General features: G+C 36.8%; 2 protein-coding genes across 3 annotated transcripts; one reads left to right on the top strand and one right to left on the bottom strand.

Annotated features, from left to right (window-relative positions):
• Positions 1-68: 68 nt before the first annotated feature.
• Positions 69-4,882, bottom strand: LOC146466139 (uncharacterized). Its single transcript, XM_085127741.1, has 5 exons — positions 4,209-4,882; positions 2,886-3,145; positions 1,976-2,090; positions 1,661-1,789; positions 69-1,022 (listed from the first exon to the last, which is right to left on the bottom strand). The coding sequence occupies exons 1-5, from the start codon at positions 4,300-4,302 to the stop codon at positions 478-480; spliced, it is 1,143 nt and encodes a 380-aa protein (XP_084983867.1). The 5' UTR covers positions 4,303-4,882; the 3' UTR covers positions 69-477.
• A 467-nt stretch (positions 4,883-5,349) lies between these two features.
• LOC146466138 (uncharacterized) lies at positions 5,350-13,483 on the top strand. 2 transcript variants are annotated; one of them, XM_085127732.1, is made up of 6 exons: positions 5,350-6,349; positions 7,026-7,276; positions 7,436-7,550; positions 10,305-10,991; positions 11,813-11,962; positions 12,434-13,483. In XM_085127732.1, the coding sequence occupies exons 1-6, from the start codon at positions 6,256-6,258 to the stop codon at positions 12,976-12,978; spliced, it is 1,842 nt and encodes a 613-aa protein (XP_084983858.1). In that variant the 5' UTR covers positions 5,350-6,255; the 3' UTR covers positions 12,979-13,483. The 2 variants fall into 2 exon arrangements, with proteins under 2 accessions (XP_084983858.1, XP_084983859.1); XM_085127733.1 differs by lacking the exon at positions 10,305-10,991 and having other exon boundaries at positions 5,362-6,349; positions 12,434-13,480.
• The last annotated feature ends 7,709 nt before the right edge of the window (positions 13,484-21,192 follow it).

Genomic DNA, 21,192 nt, shown 5'->3' with positions numbered 1-21,192 from the left:
ACGATTCTTTTGCATGTATTCTAAAGAACACTATTTTGCTCACAAGTGATGAGCAAGAGCACATTTAATTTGTGGTCGAGAAACTTTTCAACTACAAGAGAGTTTTTTAGCTTACCGTGCTCATTTTGGAGGGATTAACCATTTCTTAATAGGCCGACCTTAGAATCAAGGAAACCCCGCCATGTTTTCGACGTACGCGCTCCAATAACGCATAAAATAACGCGCAGTGTGTTAAACCTTGATCTAGTTGTCCGCCTTGGCAGCAGTGGTATTTGAAAGCTTGTCATATTAACTGTTAGTAATGAAGCGATTTAAGAAAGTAAGCCGTTTTCGTGCGTTTACCCAAGTTTAAGTATTGTTTATACTGAGAAGTGTTGAAGCCAACTAAAGCATTTTAACAGAATGCGACCTCAACCAACACCAGCTAAGGTTAGCTTATGTTCCGACTGTACATGCATTCAGTTCTCAGCTATTGTTTCAACGTGCATAGATCTTCCAGAAATCGTCTGGTGAATTTTGAATGAAATGGGTTGTGCTTTCGTCGCATAATCGTTGCTCCTTGACAAGACGCCATTGATGTTCATCCTCAATAAATATTGGGTTGTTATACATCCTTCTCTTTCCATTAACATCGTCTTTACTCCACTTACCAACGTGAGGGGAGCCGTCATATCCCCATTGTTCACATTTTTCAGCCAAATGAGAATTGTCGTCACTCATTCTTACAAACGAGCCACAAGAGGCGGGCAAGACATCCGTCTGATCGCTGAAGTACTGGACTACAGCTTCACCAGTTCTGTTAAGGACCGTGGTCACGTGGAACGTACGTCCCTGTTGTTTACTGCAGTGGAATCTTAGTTGAGTGAAAGGCAAGTGTGCGCTCAATTCATTCATGGCGCCCTTTGTAAGAACCGTTCTGTTGTTCTGATAGTTACTGATCCCACGGTATGATGTCTGGGGACTCCAGTCTTCTGATGGAGCAGAGCTGTCTGTAACAAAGTTTGCGATGAGAAACCAGCCTCCTGAAAATTCAAAAGAAATAAAAGAAAATTAGTAAAGCACCAAGAAAGAAACAACAACTCGTGCTGCAGTCGTTGAAGTACAGTCAAATCCCTATAAGTTGAACCTTCAAGGGGAATTGAAAAAGGTTCGAGTTATCGGGAGTTCGAGTTATCGAGGGTAAAATTATATAGAAAATGACCTGAAAGGAAAGGAAAATTGGTTCGAGTTAGCGAGGGTTCGAGTTATCGGGTTGTCGACTGTACTATTAAGTCCTTATTAAATTGTATTTGGAGCGCGGTCATTAATATTTTGTACTTAAAAATTGGCAGGTCAACGACCCACAAGTTCATAAGTTCGATATACCAATCATTTATTAACAAAAAAATAAAAAACCGCGCTTACTGCAAGGCACTGAGCGCGCTAAATAAAGTAAAAAAAATTGAAACAAATTGTTGCCCCCAAAGGAGATTGGGAACAGCGCCTTAGGAGTGATTCATATACAAGTATTGAAAATAAAAAGCACGAAAAAGTATTAGATAATGCAGCTACCCGAAAATAAGATAAGATATGATCACCTGTTCAGTGTGTATACCAAGCTCAAATGAAATTATTTTTTTTTTCTTTCTACTCTACCATGTAACTATCTCTAGTAATTTACCTCCATCAGTGGTCATGTCACAATAGACTTTCAAAGGCTCCTCTCCATTCATAGGTTGGATTAAGTACTCTCCATCCCGTACAGAGGTCCCGCTGTCCAAGATGTGTTTACATGAATTAGGCAGTTGCGCTGAAAAGCCAATGATAAATACTGCGATATTTGTAGTATTAATTTAGGGGTCGTATATTTCTTCGATAAGCGCCGGGGGAAAGGGTCAGTCTCATTCTTAGGGCTTATTCCTGATGGGAAAGAGGTTGCAATAGGTGGGCCTACTTACCTCGTCAGTAACCATTAAGTATCTAAATAGTGTTTTACCTATTTTGCAATCTTCTCCTGTAAATCCTGCAGAACACACACATCTGTATCCTCGGTCAGTAAATCCTGTTTGACAGCGGCCGTTTGACGAACATTGGTTGTTAACACAGAGGTTCTGTAAAAGAACATTAAGCTAATTATGAGTTTATAGCCACAAAATTTCGATATTAAGGGAAACCTCCACCGTTGAAATAAGTTAACGTTAAACTGTTAAAAATGCAATCTTATTTTACATTTTGTTGGAAAACTTAGGAATAACATTTCTGTGTCGGGCAAAACAGGATTTGGTTATCGCTCATTTACGCTTTTAAATTTCGCGGGCGCCGCCATGTTGGATTTCATGACGTAATACTGTTGACAACACTCACTGACAATATCGGCAACCATATGACGTCACAAAATCCAAAATGGCGGCGCGCGGGAAATTTAGAAGCAAAAATCGACGATAATCATATCTAATTTCTAGCACACTTGAATGTTATTTCTACTTTTCAAGCTAAAATTTAGAATTTAGACGTTTCCAACAATGTAACGTCGAAGTTTGTTGTCAGAGTGGACGTTCCCTTTAAAGGCCGGAACGTAATTAATTAAGCATCGTACAGCTCTGTAGTTGTATATAACCGTATCTCGACACCGCACGGGAAAAATTCATCTCCACAGCCAGCGTTGGAAAATACATGATGTAGTTTTGAAAAGAATATGTGCAGGACTTACACCAACTCCATACAAGCTGGAAGAAATTCTTGCTTTTTAATGACCTTAAGCAAATGTTTTAATAGAGTGATAGAGTTTTACATAGAGTGCGAATGGTCTCTTCCCCCTCCCCCCTCCTCCTTATTTCCTTGGGCGACTCCCACTCTTAATTCTTAAAACTTTGTAAATATCGTGCAGACATAATAAACTGACTTACCTCAGTTGGTATATAAAGAAACCCAGTTCGAGGCTGAAGATCGTCAGGGTGTATTTCATGATGTGAATCACAAAGCTCACATATGTATTTCCCCCGCTCTAAACTCGGTCCAAAGTTAATTGACATACAGTCATCTTCCATGTAGCATTTCAACTCACACTCATCTTTTGTTTCAGTTGAATGTGTCTTGATCACGTGAGTCGCCAGAGATCTCCCTTCAATTGCAGGCTTGAACTTCAGATAGTTACGATGACAAGTATCTGGTGAATAGAAAACAGATATAATAGTACGATATAGGATTTATATGATTATGATTATAATCAATCTCATCATCATCATCATTATTATTCCTCTTACATACGTGTTTATCCAGCAATTATCTCTTGAAGGACTGATGTAAATAAATCCTACTGGCCTATTCTGATTCGACCTGACCCATAGTTGCTCTCGTTGTTAAATTTCCTTAGTCCTGTAACATATATTCCCAGCTCCAGGTCTCGTACAGTACGGCCTGTCTTTAAAGTGCACGTTGCCTAAAACGCGCAATCTCACGTTCAATTTTATTTGTCAACAGCCACAAAAAACAGGCAACTGCAATTGTCATTGGCATTACACCTCAAATACTGCTATAAATTGATGACATCTAAACTCTCTGATTAAGTCCCTGACTGGATGGTCGAGCGACAGAAAGGAAGGACAAATGTATGTGTTGTTTTTCCCTCCTTCCCGCAGTGTCTTCGTGCTCATACATCACTCAGCTCTTTATATCCCTTCGCACTCAATTTATCAGAAAGGAACTACTTCCAGTCGAGACTAGATCGCTCTTCACCAATCAGTGAAAAATTACAAGGTAGATTTTTAATAGAAATTTTGTTAAACAGCTATTAGAAATATATAAACTGAGTCCTAGTAAACGAACACTTTAATCCGTTGCGAGACCCACTTGGCATAAATTGAGACTGATCACGCACCACTGTTTGTCAGTGGAGAATCCTTCGGTCCAGGCAACCCTCCTTAAATGTAGAAAAACTGCCTTTACACATTAGTGACAACAATGAAAAACAAAAAGGAAAAGAAAAAAAAGAAAAAAAGCAATTAAATTAAAACTAGCAAGATGCAACTACATCAAATTGGAGGATACCGTTTAATATCCCAAGTAATTTTCTTGGCGTCTAATGGAAAAGATAGATTTAAACTCTGCAACTGGGATATTTATTTGAGTGGGAATAATTAGTGACCCCTCACTTAGCTAGGTAGCAGTAGAACGAAGCCAAAGTCTGTTTCGTGTGAAAAAGCAGCCAAAAAAAAGACATTTTAACTTACCGCTGCTTTCAGTGATTCCACAGGAGAAGAACACATGTACAAAACTTAAAATAAGAATGTGTTTAAGCTTACAAAGAGCGGTTTCGAATGCCATTGAATACTTCAACCAACAAATAGTGGAAAGGAGTTGTCTCGGCAGATTATAAAGCGACGAAGGAAACTCTTTAACCAACTAACATTATAATTTAATTTTTGCTGCAGGTGGCTTAATTTTGAAGGATCTCGACTGGAATATATATTTTCATATTGTTTTTGAAAATTTTAATTAGAAGCCTGCCAGGAGGTGTCACGAGACTGGAAATAGTTTCGAGAGAAAATATTTCCTTTCTCCTTTTAATTTTTTTCCTTTTTTTTTTTTTGTGAAATTTTAATTACAAGCCTGCTAGCGGCTTTCACGAAACTGGATCTTGTTTCGAGAGCTCACTGAAACTTACAAAGAGATATCACAGAAATGTATCTGCAGTCGGCACAAATCCTGCCAAAAGCCACAAAAAAAGACAGGTGAATTTAATTCTGAATTCATTCAAGGGACTGGTTTCAAATTATGCATTAATAATTGTTCAAAAACGTATTAATAATTTATGACCATATTATCCTATCAGAAGACGGAAATCGGTCACGTGCTTGCATCTTTTAACCCTATAGAATCACCATTCTGACAAGCCCGATGAGGGTTTGGATTGTTGGTCTCAGGAGTATCGGAACTGAATACAGAAACAATTGAAAGAACGCTGAATTATTAAAGAAAATATAGACAGTAATCTATACATATGGATCACTAGTGATCTATGTCTATAGATTACGATAGTCTATATCTAAAATTTGCATTACCATATTAAAATAACAGACAAATACGAATGTAAACGAACATGAGTTGTAACCCATATTTCATCCGTCCGCATACAACACTGTACATGTCTTCTGGATATAAATTATTTATATATAGTCTCTTCAAATCAGAAAGAGATGTTAAAATATTGCATCTTTTGCGTAACTTCAAGTACAGATATCCAAATGTGTTACATCTCAGACATCGATAAAACATTTGAAGAAGCGTTCTTTAGTCGAAAATAAAGTCACAAAAATATTCTGAGTCCTCCCAGCAGAAGTCCAATTAACGTGCCACAGAGCCGCGGGGGACTTGTGGTGAGCAAAGCACTACTACTGGTTCAAATGTTTGGTACATGTCTCGCTAGACTTCAAGGATCAACATGTCAATGTGGCACGTGAAATAGCAAACTTGAATAAATGAATCAACGAACAAGCATTCTCAAATCAAATAAACTCAGAAAAAATCTGCTTGCGTTTACTTTGGTTTTGTTTTACCACTACATCTAATTTTTTCACTTATACATTGAGGAGACAATGGAGGCGTTTCGAACGTTTTCCCAGCTTAATAGCCGCCACTGAAATAGACTTATCCTAAGAGAAGAAAAATGCGAATAAGTCTCAATCTTATGAAGGTAAAATAGTATATATAAAACTCCAACTACATAAAAGGTAAATAACTATCCTTACACAAAGGAGTGAATATGAAGGCATAAAATACAGCTGATAATTGCAAATGAACTGCCATAAAGATGCACCTTGATACTAAAAAGTTATTAAAGCCGATCCAAGCGTTGCAACCCACACATCACTCAAAACCGTTGTTGATGTCTTTTAATTTCCCAGTATCCTTAATTGCGAGACAGACGATGTCTTTTACAAATTCTCTGAACTGAGAAATAATTTAGTTCCCTGACATTTAGCATTTAATGACTTCTCTCCAATTTAACTCGCACCGCTTAATTTATTTAGAATCAGTTTAACTTTTTGGATATGGAATTCGTTATTACTAGTATTTGATTCTAATTTTAAAGAAAGCGACAGTTCTTGATTAATATTGCATTATACAGTTCAAATGAGACAACGTATGTTTTAGTAATAAGGATCCATTTGTTCATTCGAGAAAAAAAAACTTTAAAGTTCACACCACAACTGTCAGGTGTAATTAAAGACCTTCTTTCGCAAAAACGTCAGTTTTTATCAACCGTTGCCTACTCTAATGGCTTGCAAAATAGTTTTATCCTCATTTAGACGAATTGTTCTCTTATGTGTTGCTAGTAACTTTCTCTGGATAGCAGTTATTCAAGGAGACGGTAAGTTACATATTTTCTTTCTCTTGCATACGATTATTCAATTGAACATATAAATATTAGCCCTGGCCCACTATTTTTCGATCAAATTTTTTTTAATGTAACCACAAGATTACATTACACAAATTCACCTTTCTCTATTCAGATAAGTCGTCAATGGTAAAAATATACGATGTGAATGTTACGTGCAAAGACATTGCAAACGAAGGTGGGAGGCATCGTCAGAAATTAGTCCTGCAGTTTGTTTTGACGCCGCCGAATTTGAATTAAACAAGCTATCCTCAAAAATGTATGGCAAGTTTCAGTAACTAAGCCAACTATATAAACTTGTCCTGCAGCAATACATGTATATGTTGAATCCTGTCTCTAATTCCGTTTTGTTACAATGAGTGAGACTATACTTGCTAATCCTGTTGGGTCATTGAAATCGAAACGTTAATAATGCACCGAATTAGCAAACTAGAATAATTCATAGGGCTTAAAAAGAAACTTCTGCTCCAACAAAGCTATTGAAGTCGCTTCACAAAATTAAACTGTCTTTATTCTACATTAACCAAGTAGTGGGTGGTTATGTAGAAACTGATCGAGTTTTGATAGCTTCCCTGGGCAATTTTCAGCCCTATTTGTCACCTTTTAATACATCTCCATGATACTTAGTGTTCTGTTTTCTCGCTGACAGATGTTTGTCGCACGCTGGTGTTTCAGCCGCCAATTGACGGTAGTTATCTGGAAGGTCACGTGAACAAAAGCTATGTGATAGAACTCAAAGACACTTGTGAGTTGAAATGCTACATGGACAATGACTGCATGTCTACAAATGTTGGAACTTTGGGAAGAGGAAAATACTTATGCGAGCTGAGCGACTCAGATCATGAACTACATCCTGAAGATCTTAAGATTAGACAAGGGTTCACTTATACAGCAACTAAGGTGAGACTGATTTTAATTTTCCTATGACATGGCAAAAACAGTGATAATATTGTCTACTGAATTTTTCTTTTGAACTGTTCTTCTTAATTATCTGGGGATTAATTTGACTTAAATACATAATACAGAACTACTTAAAATAACTACTTAATTTTTCAACAGAACTTTTGTATCAACAATCGATGTTCGTCAAACAGCCGCTGTCAAACAGGATTTACTGACCGAGGATACAGATGTGTGTGTTCCGCAGGATTTACAGGAGAAGATTGCGATATAGGTAACACATGATTGATGTTATTATTATTATTATTATTACTATTATTATTATTATTATTATTATTATTATCTTTATTTATTTATTATTATTATTATATTTATTTATTTATTTTTTTATTAAGTTTTCGACGCTTTTTAAACTATTGAAAGTGAGAAATGAAGTAGGAAATAGAACAGAAGAGGAGAGAAGAAGAATATCGCGTTGTATTTTTATAAGCTTTGTATTTTTAGGCTGGATAATGCAATGTAAACTGAGAATGTCTTGAGTTGTTATCCATTTCACGATATAAATAGTATGCAAAAATTGATTTCCAATTATGTTATTGAATTTTATTGCATGCAAACATACTTGTACAGTACGCTTAGAGTCATGTTGATTGTAAAATTTATTTTATTATTCGTTATTCAATACAATTGTTGTTATTATTATTACATAATCATTATTATTATTATCATTATCATTATTATTATTATTATTATTATTATTATTATTATAACATATGCATGCCACATTATAATTAACTTAAATTTTCTATATGCATGCCTTTATTTACTTACCTTATTATAGGAAATTAACAATGCACGTTGACAACGCGAAGAAAATTTACGTTACTCTAAAAAGTTAGCTTTACATGCGTTAAATTAACGCGAATTTTTCGATAAGCATCTTGCTTTATTTACTGCGATTTTCATAATTCTGCAAACTCGCACTTTACATTTCTGAATGCCAAACTTTTTTTTTAAAGCCAAAAATTTGGATAGATAGTGACTCTGAAGAGCCAATAGAGGAGTCAAGAACTAATAAGGTATACATGTAGTTTTTGACTGAGATTTGAATATAATTGTTTTTATTATTATTATTATTATTATCATTATCATTATCATTATCATTATCATTATCATTATCATTATCATTATCATTATCATTATCATTATCATTATCATTATCATTATCATTATCATTTTCATTATAATGTTCCTGAAAAGTCATGTCCTTACCTTTCTCATGATAATCATAAAATCGCTTGTAAAATGTGCATTTTACATGGGAAACCCCTAATAGTTCCAACTGCGACAGTGCCAATATGCAATGCCCCCAGTAGCGTGCTTGCATTACGTTTCATTGGTCCATCTTGGCTTTACTAAATTATTTCATTCTTTTGGAGGACAAGGAAAAGATTCCACCTCAGATTACCCTTTATAACAATTCATTGAATGCGCGGAAAAAGCCATTTAACTGTCATGTTCGTATACCGGAGTAGTTTTAACTTTAATTTGTTGATTTCATTTAGGCACAGCTTTGCAATTATTATTTAGTTGTATTGTGTAAAATATAATCAGGGGCACCCAACGACAGTTTTCTATCAAATCCTTTGAAACGATATTTTAGGCTGTCTGGAGTACCTTTAAAGCTCTGTAAGTTCATTTCAGGCCGCGCTATAATATTTTTATCTGTTCGGTCATTCTAGTGATTCTTTTGACAAATACTAGGGCATTTTTGTCCATTTTCCGAAAACCTTAGGTCTTATTTTTTTTCCGAAACGACATTTTTATCAATCCAAAAACACTTATAAGGCCTTAATTTTCCTATATCACGAACGTTCGAGGTGTAAATTCCCTACAAAAAAATTGTAGGGGATTAAGGGCCTTTCGAACAGATAATTTACCGAAACGATCCGTTGGGTGCCCCTGATATAATCACATCCAACGTATTTTACTATTAGTCTATATTTATTGCCAGGGCCTATAAGGATATCAGCTCTTACTTTTGCCAAAAACCGAACGAGAAAACCTATTGTAAATAAAGGCATCTAACTGGATGAAGGCTGACCAATCGTTGATTTGAAACGGGCCATAATTTTAACAAAAAGCACTGAATGAAGATAAAGTTAGTCAGAAATTACTACAAACAGGTAAGTCTTTGCTACTAGTGTCTTTATTAATGATTCCCCATCAAAAAGAAAAAATGTTCCTGTAAGGAAATGACAATGTAAGGAGAATGCAATTTGTGGTAAGGAAATGACAAAATTGAGGTAAGGAAATGACACTTTTTTGTAAGGAAATGACATTGTCATTTCCTTACCGTAAGGAAATGACAATTTTCTTGTAAGGAAATGACGAAAAGTAAGGAAATGACACGGTAAGGAAATGACGGAGGAACATCATCATTATCATTATCATTATCATTATTATTATTATTATTATTGGAGTTCAGAAAATATGATTACAAGCTCATGCAGGAAATCTGAAATACACTTATCTTAATGCAACTTCCCACAAATTAAACAAGTTTTTGTAATAATAGCGATACTGTGCAACATGCGAGTTATATTTTCAGTTTATCGTCTTATTAGCACCTTGGATTCACACCTGTTTATGACAGTGTTCCAATCGTCCTTAAATTCAGGGCTGTAGACTACTGCTCTTATCTCAATACCCGGAAATTTGTTGGAATCCTACCATTTTTATGTTACGTTTCTGTTCTGTTTAGAATCCAAACTCGAAATATGAACTTGAAATTTTACCTCGAATTCCAACTCATGAAATTTTTAACTCTCCGAGCTGCGCTTGGTTAATAAAAAAATTTATATGTTTTTTGTGAGTTTGAAAAGTTTCCCTTGTCGTTGCACATCAACTCAAAACGTTGAGGTTATAAGTAAAAGTTTTTTTCTAACAAACGTAAACGTTGGTCCTTTAATTTGATCATACTAAACGTGTGTGATATGGACATTTAACTTAATGCTTATCTTTCTAGTTTGTCCCGCAGTCAGCCAGAGCAGTACCTCTAGTACTTCTCTTTCCACAAGTGTGTCTCCAAGTGTCTCCACTTCCCTCAGCACCAGTGCTTCTCTTTCCACAAGTGTGTCTCCAAGTGTCTCCACTTCCCTCAGCACCAGTGCTTCTCTTTCCACAAGTGTGTCTCCAAGTGTCTCCACTTCCCTCAGCACCAGTGCTTCTCTTTCCACAAGTGTGTCTCCAACTGTCTCAACTTCCCTCAGCACCAGTGCTTCAGTGTCTACAATTACGTCTCCAGGTATCTCGATGTCCCTCACTTCCGCTGCCCCAGTTTTCACAGGCGCTTCAGTGTCTACAAGTGTTTCGTCAAGTATCTCGCCCTCCTCCATCAGCACAAGTGCCTCACTTTTCACCAGTGTGTCTCTTAGAATCTCGACGTCCCTCAGAGACAGCGCTTCAATTTCCACAAATATGACGGCAAGCCAGTCGAAAAATGTGTTTCGAAACATCTCGAAGTCCCTCAGCAAGAGCGCTTCAGTTTCCAGAAATATGACGGCAAGCCAGTCAAACAGTGGCACAGCAAGTACCCCCTTTAAAAGCATGTCGACAATTCAGTCGGTTTCATCCAGTGCAAGTGTTTCCTTGTCTATCAGCCCATCTAAAAGCAGTTCTCCATCGATAATTCAAAACGCGTCTTCATCAATCGGTAAGCGTCATTCTTACCATTTGTGCAGGTGATTCAGGACGGTTTAGAGGTGTCAGCGGAGAACAAAGAGTCATTGCTTCCTTTCCTCTTTATTTTTTAAGCTTCACACTTCATTCAGTTGAGGCTGCTATTTAGCTTTTCCCGGAGTGGCAACTCAAGGCATTGCTTAATATTGAACAAGACGATGCCATAAAGTGCTATAATAAATTCTTTTGCGTGCTTTTTTGCGTGTGAGTTCGAAGTATTATTATTATTATTATTGTCATCATCATCATCATCATCATTTTTATTATTATTATTATTATTATTATTATTATTATTATTATTATCAGAATATTATTGTAACTTAATGACATTTGTTTTTTTCTTTAAAAAATATGTGCTTGAAAATAGTCTCTTTTTTAATCGAAATGAATTGTTATTATTGTAACTTAATGACATTTGTTTTCTTTTTCTTTCAAAAAAACATGTGCTTGAAAATAGTCTCTTTTTTAATCGAAATGAATTGTAAATAGATTTTAATAGTTCTTTTTTCTACTTTTAAATTGTAAATAGCAATTTGCTTGGAATTTATTTTTTACATTATTATTATTATTATTATTATTATTATTATTACTATTATACTCTGTTGTGCTTGAAAATAGTTTTTTTTAATCGAAATGAATTGTAAATAGGTTTTAGCTGTTCTTTTTTTCTACTTTTAACTTTTAAATAGCAATTTGCTTGGAGTATGTTAATGAAGTGGATTATTTACAGCTACAGTAAAGATATTATATTTTCAAGAGATACAACGTTCTTACTTAACGCTCATATATTTTTAGAAATCCTGGGTCAACACTCAACGAGACCTGGTGATTCTTGCAAAAACATCTTGGAGAGTGGACACTCTTTAGGGGATGCCGAGTACTGGATCGACCCTGGAAATACAGGGACGCCATTTAAAGCATACTGCGACATGACAACTGATGAAGGTGCACTAAATAAGAGACCATTAGAAAAGTGATGTGGGTGGGGGAGGGGAATTTTCACATAGTACTGTTTTTTTTTTTTTGTTTTTTTTTTTCGCTAATTGCTTGTGTAGGGTTTTTGCAGTTATTGTTTAAAGCGGGTAGGACTCTGCACAAATTTTTCCAGATCAATATCCCTTCAAAAATTATTTTGAAGTCGCCCCTTTCGAGTAAGCCATTCACTCACACAGGCATAATTCTGTCTTTTGATCTCCGAAATTCTCAAAAACCGTGTAAAACTCACGCATGTATTGCACCACACCTGAAATTATTATCCGGTTCAAATTTGCCAGCCCTCTTAGGCAAAGATCAAATTGCTCACCCCCCGGGAAGTGTTTGTAGTCACCTGCCCAAGGGAGAGGAATGTTAAAGTTTGGAGTTGATTGCACATAAAAATAAAAATAAATGTTTATTTATTTATTTATTTTTTTTTAGGAGGATGGCTTCTTGTCACAAACGTTGTCGCAGACAGTTCTGCTTCCTTTGTCGGCTGGAGTATTGTTTCTTCATACCGACGAATCAGCACATATGGCAACAATAAGTTAAGAATCACAAAAACCGCCATGAAGAACCTGAGAACACATTTGAATTTCACTCAACTAAGATTCCACTGCAGCAAAAAACAGGGACGAACGTTCCACGTGACCACGGTCCTTAACAGCACAGGTGAAGCTGTAGTCCAGTACTTCAGCGGCCAAACGGATGTCCTGCCAGCCTCCTGTGGCTCGTTTCAGAGAATGGCCGACGATAACTCTCAGTTGTCTGTGACTTGTGATCAGTGGGGAAATGACGGCTCGGCGCACCATGTTGGAAAGTGGGGACACCGCGAACAGAATCAGGAACATATAATGTACAACCATGCGGCCTTTGTTGCTTACAAGAACCACTGGGTTATCTTGCACAGTCACCAGCTATGCGATGATAAAAAGACCGCGAGCAAGCTATCACCAGGAGATTTCTGGAAAGTCTATGTGCGATGAATATGAAACGATCTAACATTTTCTTGGGAGGGAGAGAGCATTAGCTCTTTTTTGAAGACGTATATACACGCTTGAACCTCAGTCGCTACATCGCTACACAAATTTTATCATACCAAATAACGAAATAAGCCGACATTTACCTTGGTCTACTGATAAAGCTAGTTCGCAAATATCTTTGTGTATAAATGTAATATACGATAGCAGGCGCGCCAATTATTTGATTACTTTTTAAGAAATTTATTAATTTTGTGTGGTAGGTCAGTGTTCACTGAAAGTTTGGTGTATTGAAAGATTTTAAACCTACACTGTATTTAATTAATTACGATCAAGACATTTATTTAATCAAGGTGTCTAGTTTTATTCTTACATAGATAATTATATCAATTTTTAAAACACGTCTGCGAAATCATGTCGATAAGCTATTTCCTGAGAAATATTTACGCAAAAGAGAACATTTCTAATTCGATGACGACTATCAGAGGAAAGTCAGGGGCACCCAACGGATCTTTTCGGTAAATTATCTGTTCGGAAGGCCCCTACAATTTTCTTAAAGGGAACCTCCACTCTCACAACAAATTGACGGTTAAGCGTTGGAAACATGTAGTGTCTAAATTCGAAATATTTGTCCAAAACGTAGAAATGACATTCAAGTGTGTTAAAAATTAGATATGATTATCGACAACTTTCGCTTTTAAATTTCATGGGGGCAGCCATTTTGAATTTGATGACGTGTAATGGTTGCCGCTATTGTTATTCAACAGAAGTTCTTTTGTGTAAAACAATTGAGCAACCTTATTACGTCATGAAATCCAAGATGGCGGCGCGCGGGAAATTTAAAAGCGAAAATAGCCGATAATCAAATTATGTTTTCTCTGACACTAAAATATTATTTCCATGGTTTCCAATGAAATTTCAAAGAAAATTGTACATACAATAATGTAACGTTAACATGTTTCGAGAGTGGAGGTTTCCTTTAAGGGAATTTTCACCTCAAATGTTCGTGATACGGGATATTTACGGCCTAATGTTTTCGAATTCATAAAAATGTCGTTTTGGACACTGAAAAAAGGTCAGCTAAGATTTTCGGAGCGAAATAAGACCTAAGGTTTTTGGAAAATGGACAAAAATGCCCTAATAATTTCGAAAAGACTCAAGTTCCCCTAGAATGACCGAACAGATAAAAATATTATAGCGCGGCTTGAATTGAACCTACAGAGCTTTAAAAGCACTCCAGATAGCCTAAAATTGCGTTTCAGAGGATCTGAGAGAAAACTGTTGTTGGGTGCCCCTGGAAAGTAAAATAAAATACTGTAGCAAAGAAGTCAGTCGATACATAACAACTAATATGATTAAGTCACTATAGTAATGACAGGAATGATGTTTTAGATATGCCACATAACCACAAAACCATATAAGGTCCACTTATACGGCGAGTGCACAAATCTCTTTTGCCCAGTTTGCTCAACCCTTTCTAGACCAGGGGAGGGGTGGAGGAGTGGATTCCATCCGCGTGGACATTGATCGTAACTAATACTAAGTGACACCAAACGTTCCTACTTTTTCAGACATTTATTTGGTAACAAGTGTGGTAGGTCAATGTTCATTGCCTTTGATGTTACCAGGGCCGCAGTTGGAATTATAGGGGAGGGGATGTTGATCTCCCGGACCTAATAGGTCTTGATAGGGATTTTAAAAAATCAACTTTAACTCCGATGTTCATCGACTGTGTGCCTTTTTTAGACTTTATGTAAATATGCGCTCACTCTTTTTGTGTCTTGTCGTCCGCCCAGTGATATTCAATAAGAACACTGTGTCCAATTACTGAATGTTAATTATGTTATAAAGCCAACTATGCTCAAACAGTTTTGTTCACCTTGAGATGTCATGGTAACATTTGTTTTAAAGAATTAGAATAGTGATTTATGTGAGTTATTATGACTTGAGAAACAGTTATTTACACACGAAATGAAGACTGGCTGTTTTATTATATCTCTATAAGTAAGGAATTTATTTGAACGACTTAAAAACTAAATTTGAACTCCCACCCTCACTCCCTTCGCCCACCTCCCCAATTTTATAGTCGAATACAAAAGAAAAGACGAAAAGCAACTCTAACCACGCGCGCGTCATGATCAAGAAGAGCGAAATTTGTTTACGCAAGTGCCTATGGGAAATACTCTAACCTATAAAAAAGAACCGCCGTAAAAGGACCCAGGACGGGTCCGCGGGACGGCAAATTCAGAAGATTTATCTGTGTCGGATGAAACAGTTGTAGATTCTGTATAATAAAGGATAGGACAGACTGACTGCTTAATTAGTTATAAATATATATTCAATTTATTAGTCCTTAACCTTATCAGATGATAACCAGTCAAAATCAGTCCATTCCAATACCTTTCTTGTGGGGGATATTTTGTGGAGCGTCAAATGTTTGGTAGCTTAAAATATTACTTTCGTTTTCGTGCTACGCAAAGAGTTCCAAAAGTCTGCAACGAGCGAGAAAAAGGAAAGAAGCTAAAATTCACGCTACAGTCGCCTGATTGCCATCGCGCAAAAATTCGCATCACTTTGGATGCCAATGTGCCTTGCTTGTTCACGCGTTGGCTGTATGCGTTTTACCTTTCTTGCACGGTTTCAGTGATCGTGAATTTCAAGCGAGGAAATAATTCGTGAAGGTTTTAAATCTATACTTTGAAATATTGAAATTAACGTACTTTGTTTTTAACAAGTGATTAAATTTCTACTTGATAATTTGTGAAAACGGAATTTATGAAATTTTATGATAAATTACGGACAGTGAAATACTGTTCAGCATTTAACAGATAAGCTTCAATTGAAGGCGATGCCTACTTTCGTTCTCTTCGCCAAGTTTAGTCGCATGTTTCTGAGATTTGCTTTTTGGAAAAGGGGATGCGGAGTGTGCGTTTGCAAAGAGCCACGGTGTACACGCCATATGTGCAACCACTCCAGCTGTCTGTCACTCGAATTCAATAGTCTAGTGTTTCTATGCACGAATTTTGTATCATTCGTTTAGATTTTTGAGAACTTTTATTAATTCGCAGAAACAGGTCAACTATACACTTCACAGTTATCTGTCCGTGTAAGAAAGAGATGTCAAATGAGACAGTTTTGCGTGCAATCTTTTCAGTTTTCAAATATCCAGTTGGCTAAAGGCGATTTTTTTTTCACCTGCTCAAAAGTAGCGGGAATGAAACATTACCCTTTTGTCTATCGAATCCATCGTTCAAGGTGTTCAATTTCTCGTATTCTTACAGAATACTTAGATAATTACATTAATTTTTCAAACACGTACGCGAAGTCGTCTCGTCTAGCAATTTCCTCATTGCCAGCTGCCTTGCTAAGAAAACCAACTACAATACAAAAAATTTCCCTTATAAGAATGTCTCCTTTAGAGAGTAATTTTTAAGTTGGGAGAAAACCATTGTCAAATGCACTCTCCCAAGATTGAACAGGTTATACTAAGGATTAAGGTCTAATACAGTTCAAACATTGGCTATATATCCCCTTTGCCGGATCCCTGCTCTGGAAGAAATTCACCTAACCATATTTCATATCGAAAATGGATGTAGGCGACCCAAGTACCACTGTGAACCCTTCCGTGACGTCACAGTTCCATTGCCCGCATTCTCAAAACTTCAGTTGGTACTCGAAAGACACCACTCTCCACTCGATTTTTGTTGCCATCTTATCCATTTTCTCTCCAGCGATTACGTATTTTTTTGAACTTGCTTGTCATTGTAGCTGTAAAGCGGAGGAAAGAGTTGAAGAGGCAATCGTAGATTCTTTTGTCGAGTATGGCCATTGCCGACCTTCTTGCCGGTTTAGTATCGGTGCCATTCGGCAATTGCTTTTGATTTAGCAATTGTGTTCCAGGCACCCTATTCGTATATCTGCAAGTTACGCTTAGCAAGTGAGTTCTTGATGATTTCGTTTGTCTGGGCTTCTCTATACCATTTGACGGTGATTGGTTGGGAGAGGTACGTGGCAGTACGAAAATGGAGGGACTACAAAGTTATTGTAACAAGAGGCCGCGTCAAAAAACTCGCCATATTTACCTGGCTGTTAGCAGTATTCACAGCATTTCCACCTCTTATAATGTTTGTTACAGGTGTGGACCAAAAGTTCAAAATTGCGTGGCATATCGGTGAAAGTGTTTGTACAGCGGTTTGCTTAATTCTAATTGCGGTTTTCTATGTCATGGTGTACCTTGGAGCACGCAAACGTACCATTAACGAAATCAGCCATGTCACTGCCTTAGTTAAAGCAAAGCTCGCATCGAAAGTCGCCAAGACGACTGGCATGTTAACCGTTGCACTCATTGTCTCATTTTTTCCAATGTGCGTTGTCGGCTTGGGAGCGGCGTTACCAGGTTTTCGTAAACGTGTTGCCCTACGGTTTGCAGAGACTGTGATTCAGTTGAACTCTTTAGCAAGTCCTGTCCTTTACTGTTACAGAGATCGCCGTTTTAGGAACGCTGTACTCGAAATGCTAAGAATCCGAAAACCCCAGCAGACCCAGCCACATGTGGGTGTCGTAGCAATTTCCAGACGAGAGGAAAATCGTATTCCCGTAACACGATCACAACCCAGCGACAAGTCAGTGGTCTTGAAGAGATCACGGTCAGCTCCATCGATCGTTAAAACCACTGGTAGCTGCTTCGACGGTCAACCTCTCGAACAGCCCTCGTCTGGCGCCGAAACAAGTGCAATTCAGATTCACGCTGAAAGTGGCAAGCGAAATACAACAAGCAAAAATAATCAATCTGGAATGTCAAACATTGTAGACAATCCAAAGAGTATGACACATCCAGTCATCTGCAGACGAAAAAGATTGAAGTCCTGGGATGCTAGCGCCACGGTACTATCTTGGAACGCAATCATCACAAACAAGGCGTTGGCAGAGTGCAGAGTTACAACAAGATTTTGAACAATGCAGTTGACAGGGCTTACTTCCAGGTATATACTCCTTAATTTATCAATTTTGGATCATGTTAACATTTCAATTCACAAATTGTTAGTGGTAGCTTAAGAGATGATTTTAAATAAGTAATGGCCAAATGGTTTATAAATTAGCAAAGATGCATATGCAATCGTTTTTTGGGTTTGACAGCAACCTTTTTCCCAGAGGCCAGGAGGTTCGTGAATCTTGCGGAAAACTTATCTATTGGGTGTCTCTATAGCGTTGGAAAAAATTTGAAACTGGACTAAATAAGAAAACCAAATCATTTCTCGATGGATTCTCGCCAAGGTGACTCGCTTACAAGACCAAATAAACAAATCAAACAAAGAAAAAACTATTTTTTTCTCCTTTGATCATTCCGCTGAAATGGAATGCCAGTGAAGTTTTTTTTACAACTAAAAATCCGGACTGATCATGAATACATGCCCTGGGTTTATTTTGTTTTGAAGAACCGGTTGATATCTGGGGCTTATTTTCTGGGAGATCTTGCCTGTTACGGAGGGGTCTGTTATATTTTGGAGCGAATTTTTGCTGTCTACTCATCCGATACAGAAGACCGAACTGAACATACAGTCAGAGTCAATGCGAGCCAAGGTTTTAACTATCCCAATTATTGGCAACTTGGACGCTTTAATATATTCTGACACTTTTCCAGCATAAATTACTTCAACAAATGTCATTTTTTATAAAGTTAAAATGAAGTCACGATGGCTTCTAAACGTTCGATTTTCTTGCTTATTTTCAAAATTAATCGTATTCCAAAATGCTCTCTTATTTAATAGGTTGGGTCTGACTCACAAGTTCTCAGGTTTGGGGAGGGTCTATGTTTACAATTTAACCTGAAATTTGCCTAAATTTAACTCATGCATCTCAATTTGGTTCCAAATAGCTCGAACTGATGTGTGAGGTATACAAGACCTGCAATCGAACACAAAATTGTCAAAATATATCAGACCAAAAAAGATTAAGCAGCACTGCAGCAGTAAAAATCTCCGCCTTCGTATAAGTGAAAAATTAAAAAAAAATTGCAAAAAAATCATCCTCTGTGGACTAAGCAAAATGCACACTCGATAAAAGATGTATCTATACCATTTTGACGAAAACAAAATAGATATCACGAATTTAATTTATAATACAATCTTGCGGTAACTTGAGGTTACGCGGAGGGCTCCAGCATCTAATTAATCAAATTACAATACAAGTAAAATTAATAAATTAGTACGATATATAACACTAAGGAAATACACTTGGCCAACTGAAAATAAATATCACAAGTAACTTATAACCACATAACCACGTGCAAAAGAGGGTCAAAAGAAGTTTTTTTGCTAGCCGAGAGAACGTTGGAACATTATTAGCGTTACCTATCTGTAAAGGAAGCGTATTATATAATTTGAAGCCACAGAAAGTGAAAGAAATTTACCAGCATTGCGCTTGACACGCAAAAGAGATATTCTGTCGGCTGTCAGATGTTGCTGGACAAAGCGACCGAGTGAGTACAACATGCGAATAGCATTTTAATGTTATTATAACTGCGCCGCGAAATTTAGTGGGGTCTTATTATTATTTTTTTAAAGGGGAAACGAGAAACTTTGCGGCCCAAATTTAGCATATTGAACATCAATTATTAATGTATGTCTCTAGCCTGTTTTTTTTTTTTTTAAAGGTGGCTGATGAAAATTTTAGCACTTTTCATGCCCCCTAGAAGTTTTAGAATAATACGAAAGAGAGAAGAAAGAAGAAAAGGAGAGAGAGGAGGGAAAAAAGGACTGCACGAGATTATGTTTTTATATTGACAACTTTGGAGACAAAAACTGATTAAATTCGCAGCGAGCTTTCTAACAGGTATGCACATGAATTGACCGGGCCGTTTTCAAAAATTCAGCTCTGTTAGCTTCTCTTCTCTTCTTAAATGTCACGAAAAGACCCTGAAACGGGCAAGAAGACCACTTCTAGCCACCCCTTAGACGGAGTTTTTCACGATTTGACAACGTTCCGGTGAAAAATCAAGCTGAATTTTTAAAATGGCAACAACTTGGCACCGAAACTAGGTTTTTTCAACCCAGAGCACGGGCTCAGAATGGTGCGAAAGAGAAAAGAAACGAGGAAGAAGAGAGAAGAGAGGAAACAAAAGAAATACACGATCATATGTATTTATACTGGCTACTTTGGAGATGCATGAATTGAGGGGGCCAGTTTTCAAAAATTATTAAATTCGGCTATAATTGTATTTAACTTATTTATTTATTTATTTATTTATTTATTTAATTCAATATTTATCCAGGGGCATCCAATTTAGCAGAGCTAGTTTAAATGGAGCCCTGACACAGCATAAGACAAAACATTGAAACATAAAAAAAAAATAGACAAATATTTAAGTTATAAATGCAGCATGTACCGTAGGCATTACTGCTTAAGATGGCACTAAAGTTTGGTTTTAAATTCACTGAACGCCTCTACCTGTCTAATGGTTCTCGGGATGTATATGTATACAGTGTCGTCTATTTAGTATAAGCTAGTTTAAACAGAGCCCTGTAAAATAGAAACAACAGATAAATTAAGGGTACACTAACTTAGGGCTAAGACATTATTCAACAAGTAAAGTAAGATACACATGCTCCACATGGTAAATACTGCTATTGATCATAGCAGTTTATTTCTAGACCTACCAAAGCAATTTCAGTTATTTGAGTGTCGAAAGTAATTTCACGTTTGCTTTGGTTTTGATTTAATACGCTCCATGATTGGTTAACAAAACTCGCGCTTCTTTCTCAACCAATGAGAAACAATACCAAAACCAATCATGAATTGAAGCGCTTGGGTTCGTGGAATTCGCGCGCTTCACGCCGGTTACGTTTATTTGCCTCTAGCTGTGATTGGTTCACTGTGTTTTTTATGTCTTTTCTGATTGGTTATAAGATTTACTCTGGTTTTGGTTTTACGAAAAACCGCTTTAATATATATAGTAGCATTATGACGATTTTTTTTTTGTGATTTTTGGAAGTTGTTTTCATTTGTTCCAACTTCCACTGGCTAGTAAGATAGAAAAGCCCTTTTTGGTTTTCCTGGAAAAGAATACAACTATTTTTTCGTTGACCAATCGGATTACTGAACATTAAGTGACGTCAATTACTGGAAATATTGATTGATTTTCAAAAGGTTCTCTCGCCAAAACCTGGACGCATTCATTTCTTTGTTAGTTGGACAAACCAACTTGCTAATTTCCAGATTTTT

Source organism: Pavona decussata, unplaced genomic scaffold (assembly GCF_977016875.1).
Source record: "Pavona decussata unplaced genomic scaffold, jaPavDecu1.1 SCAFFOLD_153, whole genome shotgun sequence".
Taxonomy (NCBI): domain Eukaryota; kingdom Metazoa; phylum Cnidaria; class Anthozoa; order Scleractinia; family Agariciidae; genus Pavona; species Pavona decussata.
Note: the sequence above shows the minus strand (reverse complement) of the source record. Positions and strands in the feature narration are given on the sequence as shown.

Excerpts from the sequence above, each read along its gene's own strand:
- LOC146466139 (XM_085127741.1), bottom strand. The coding sequence starts at position 4,302 with ATGGCATTCGAAACCGCTCTTTGTAAGCTTAAACACATTCTTATTTTA. Across the intron at positions 2,091-2,885 it reads TTCTTTATATACCAACTGAG|AACCTCTGTGTTAACAACCA; the intron begins GTAAGTCAGTTT and ends GTTCTTTTACAG. Across the intron at positions 1,023-1,660 it reads TGACATGACCACTGATGGAG|GAGGCTGGTTTCTCATCGCA; the intron begins GTAAATTACTAG and ends TTGAATTTTCAG.
- LOC146466138 (XM_085127732.1), top strand. The coding sequence starts at position 6,256 with ATGGCTTGCAAAATAGTTTTATCCTCATTTAGACGAATTGTTCTCTTA. Across the intron at positions 6,350-7,025 it reads AGCAGTTATTCAAGGAGACG|ATGTTTGTCGCACGCTGGTG; the intron begins GTAAGTTACATA and ends TCTCGCTGACAG. Across the intron at positions 7,551-10,304 it reads AGGAGAAGATTGCGATATAG|TTTGTCCCGCAGTCAGCCAG; the intron begins GTAACACATGAT and ends TTATCTTTCTAG.